This window comes from Bactrocera latifrons, unplaced genomic scaffold (assembly GCF_001853355.1).
Source record: "Bactrocera latifrons isolate USDA-ARS-PBARC rearing strain unplaced genomic scaffold, ASM185335v1 scaffold_280, whole genome shotgun sequence".
NCBI classification, from domain to species: domain Eukaryota; kingdom Metazoa; phylum Arthropoda; class Insecta; order Diptera; family Tephritidae; genus Bactrocera; species Bactrocera latifrons.
Genome location: NW_017536408.1, coordinates 140423 through 144242, shown reverse-complemented (window position 1 = coordinate 144242; position 3820 = coordinate 140423). Strand labels below are relative to the sequence as shown.

General features: G+C 33.9%; 1 protein-coding gene across 1 annotated transcript; it reads left to right on the top strand.

The window, feature by feature from the left end:
- The first annotated feature begins 477 nt into the window (after positions 1-477).
- On the top strand, positions 478-2890 carry LOC108970106. The gene is made up of 3 exons (XM_018935257.1): positions 478-1091; positions 1156-1469; positions 1527-2890. The coding sequence occupies exons 1-3, from the start codon at positions 917-919 to the stop codon at positions 1794-1796; spliced, it is 759 nt and encodes a 252-aa protein (XP_018790802.1). The 5' UTR covers positions 478-916; the 3' UTR covers positions 1797-2890.
- The last annotated feature ends 930 nt before the right edge of the window (positions 2891-3820 follow it).

The following is a 3820-nucleotide window of genomic DNA, read 5'->3' as shown; positions in this document are numbered from 1 at the left end:
TGAGAGGGTGCCAACCTGTGCCATAATGAGATCAAAGGTCAAAATATAGAAAAACACTTGGTTTTTTTTTACTGTTATCTGTTTATTTATTATATGTATATAGAATGTAATGACCTCATTTTTCCTCAATATTTTGCACAGTAATTTTTTTTATATGTTTTCTATATGTCCAATAATGATAAGAAAACTTATAAATATTAGAAAAGAGTAAATTAGTAAAAATTCCATTGAACTAAGGCGGGCCACTGACTACACAAATTATCTGCACAAGGCTGTTGTTGGAATTGAGTGGAATTTCGTTCACTGAGTTCACAACAACAAATTACTAGAATTTGCGCAGATAATGTAGTCAGTGGCCCGCCTAAAGGTAAATTCATACATTACGGTTCACATACGCCAATGTTGATAATTAGATAGACTGAGACGTGCAAATAGAGATTTTAATATTTTGTCATTGCGAAATTGACTGTGGTTAAGAAAGGGTCTTTATTAAAATAATTGAAAATTGTAAAAGTTATACTGCAATATCGTGACGGCTGTAAATAATTTTGTTACACTTAGATCTGCTGACACAAACGTATATTTGATAGGAAAATGTGAAAAAAATATGCTTGGAAGCAAGTTACCGTCAAAACAATAAGGGTTGAAATGTTTTTTACTATGTGCGGTGTGTAAAGAAAACAATTAAGGAAAATGCTAAATTCGCTTCAAAGGAAATATTGCCTTTTTGGGAAAGAGCACGTATTCCAACGTTAAACAAAAGAACATGTGATGATAAATTGGTGAAATTATATGATGAGTGGAGAGCAGTACAGAAATCTTGTACATCTTCGTTTCCTAGTTCTCGTAAAAAGAAAATGATTTCAATGATAATTTGAACAATTTATTCGATATTGCACATGCTGATGCTTTAGAAATGATAGCTATTCCTGAGGACCCAGACTTTTTAATTAGACAAAGAGAGCCAGGTCGTGTTGGGAGCATGATTTCTATAGATAGATGTCTCGCAAATAAAGAAAAACGGAAGGCGCAAAGGTTAGAAGAAGAAAATCGACGCAGAGCAAAGTATCAAAGATTGGAAAGCACCCAAGGTATTTATTTAATTCTGCTGAAACAAATAATATGTAAGTTTCTCTTTCAACTAATTTTTTTTAGAGTTGAGTGTAGACTATGATGTAAGTGATGAGAGTAAATGTGAGTCTGAAAAATCTGTAGAGCAGTTGATGATCGTATCAAACACCAACGAGCTGAAAAAAAAACGTGGTAAAAAAAGCTTCATAGATGATACAATGCTTGCTTGCATGGATGCTGGCGATATGTCAACACCACTCGCAATTCATTTTATTATTGCAACAGCTAAAGCTTTGGGTCACAATATTGAAGATCTGGTTATTAATTGTACAAGTTTGAGAAAACAGCACAAGGAATATCGTCGGCGTCTTGGTACAGAAATTATTGAGAATTTCAAGGTATAAAAGTTAATTTTGGATTTGTTATGAATACTTCTCAGAGCGCAAATTTTTCAGATCCCTGATACATTTGTGTTACACTGGGACGGTAAACTACGTCCTGCAATGACTGGAAAGGAAAAAGTAGAACGCTTAGCTATTGCTTTAATGGCAGATAATATAGAAAAATTAATTTCCATACCAATTATTGAATGTGGAACTGGTGAAGCAATCGCCCAGTCCATATATAATTACTTAGAAAAAATTAATATGATAAATTCGGTGGAAATGGTATGTTTTGACACGACAGGTAAACGTAACGGTGCTGGAACAAAAATTGAAAAGTAGCTTGTTGTAGTTGCCATGCAGGCATCATATTGCAGAAATCATATTACGAGGTGTATTTGAAATATATTTTGGAAAATCTTGTGACCCGGAAGTTGCCATATTTGAACGTTTTTCGCGGGAATGGAACACTTTCAATTTAAAAGATCTTTCAATTGGAATCATAGATGAAGAAGTGCAACGTGATATAAATGCAGAGGAATGTGAAGCCAATAAAGAATTTTGCATCAAAAGTATAGCAAAAGACCACATTCGCCATGATTACAAAGAGCTATTGCAACTCATGTTTCTTTTCTTAGGTGGCAGCATCCCGAACTTTTCCTTTCGTGCACCTGGCGCGACGTCACATGCCAGGTTTATGTCAAAAGCGATATATGCCTTAAAAATTTTTGCTTTGCAAAAACAATTTACAATGATTTCCAGCCATTTGAATGGATTCCGCAATGTGTGTATTTTCCTGCTGCGTCTTTATATTCCGTATTGGTTTCGAACTACTAATGCAGTCGAAGCACCAAATTTGGATTTGCAGCTGGTAAAAAACATTGCCGGTTATTACGACCCAAAAATATCTCTAGCCTTATTATATAAAATGAAGAACCACTTATGGTATCTGGCCGAGGAAGCCGTTGGTCTCGCCTTTTTCGATTCTAATGTGGACTTAAATGTGAAAAGAAAGATGGTTGAAGTACTAGCATTAGAAAAAGAGTTTGAAAGCAATGACAATGGCGTTTATTTGCATAAAAATGTAAATGCCAGCATTGAAGAAATGAAAACATTCATAAGTAAAGATTTAAATTGTTTTGTAACGCAAAGAACTAGAAATATCTTTTTACGATTGGAAATAGACGTAAACTTTTTCAACTTAGATCCCTCAAACTGGTGCGAAAATGCAGAATATTTAAAAGGTGTTCAAATCCTCAAAAACGTCACTGTTGTTAATGATTCTGCTGAGAGGAAAGTAAAACTAATAACAGATTTTAACCCGTCTTTAACTCATAGCGAAGAAGATGAACAATACTTGCTTCATATTGTCGAGAACTACAGGCAAAAGTTCCCTTCGTATACTAAAACTTCGCTTTTGTAATATTCTTGAGACATATATTAATAATTGAAATGCAAATTGTGGAAAAATTGCGTAATTTTTTTTTTCTTTAATAAATGAACAGATAACAGTAAAAAAACCAAGTGTTTTTCTATATTTCGAACTTTGACTTCATTGTGGCACTGGTTGGCACACTCTGATTGAGTTAAAAATTTACTACATGAATTATTACATCGAATCGCATATTTGAAAAATCCCCCTACTCAAAATTCCCAAAAAAAAAAAATAAAAATAACGCCACACATTGCCTTAAATTTCCCATCTGCCACTGACGCTAGCTTCCAGGCGCTTATTCCTCTATATTTTGTTCTTTTCTTTTTGGTTACTCCAACTTTCGTCTACGTCTTACAGGCCTCTTGTGACAACAGAAGTAATCTACTTAACATCTGCCAATGCCTAGCTCTTTTTTAACTATTTGCCCGCTCGTCAACTTGTCGTTCAGTGTCGTACAGCTGAGTTTTATATTATATTTGCTTGTCACTTAATTTTAACACTACTTTTACTTTGTTGGTTTTTGTCTTCCACTTACACAATTTTCTCTTAAATATTTTCTCTTAATGGCCGGTAGGAAAAATTTGTCTGTAAAATGTTTCGTTATGTTAGAAGTAATAATTGCAAAATAAGTCAAAAATCATCAAAAAGCTATGGGTCAAAAGTTTCAAACTAGACCATATTCTTATTCCGCGGAAAGTGGATAGATTCGTTCACATACCATCAAACGTTTTGCCAAGTTTCTTGGGATTTCAAAAACAATGACTAGCCCACTGTTCAACTTACCACTAATACTGCAAAATCTCAAAGATTTTTGAGTCAAGTTAGTTAATTGGGAATGCGTGAAAAATTTCCTGTACCGAAAAATATTAGAAAAACGACCGCTCGCGAATGTTCTTCTTACATAATGGAATTCTTTATTCCACGAATTTTA

Excerpts from the sequence above, each read along its gene's own strand:
- LOC108970106 (XM_018935257.1), top strand. The coding sequence starts at position 917 with ATGATAGCTATTCCTGAGGACCCAGACTTTTTAATTAGACAAAGAGAG. Across the intron at positions 1,092-1,155 it reads AAGATTGGAAAGCACCCAAG|AGTTGAGTGTAGACTATGAT; the intron begins GTATTTATTTAA and ends AATTTTTTTTAG. Across the intron at positions 1,470-1,526 it reads AAATTATTGAGAATTTCAAG|ATCCCTGATACATTTGTGTT; the intron begins GTATAAAAGTTA and ends CAAATTTTTCAG.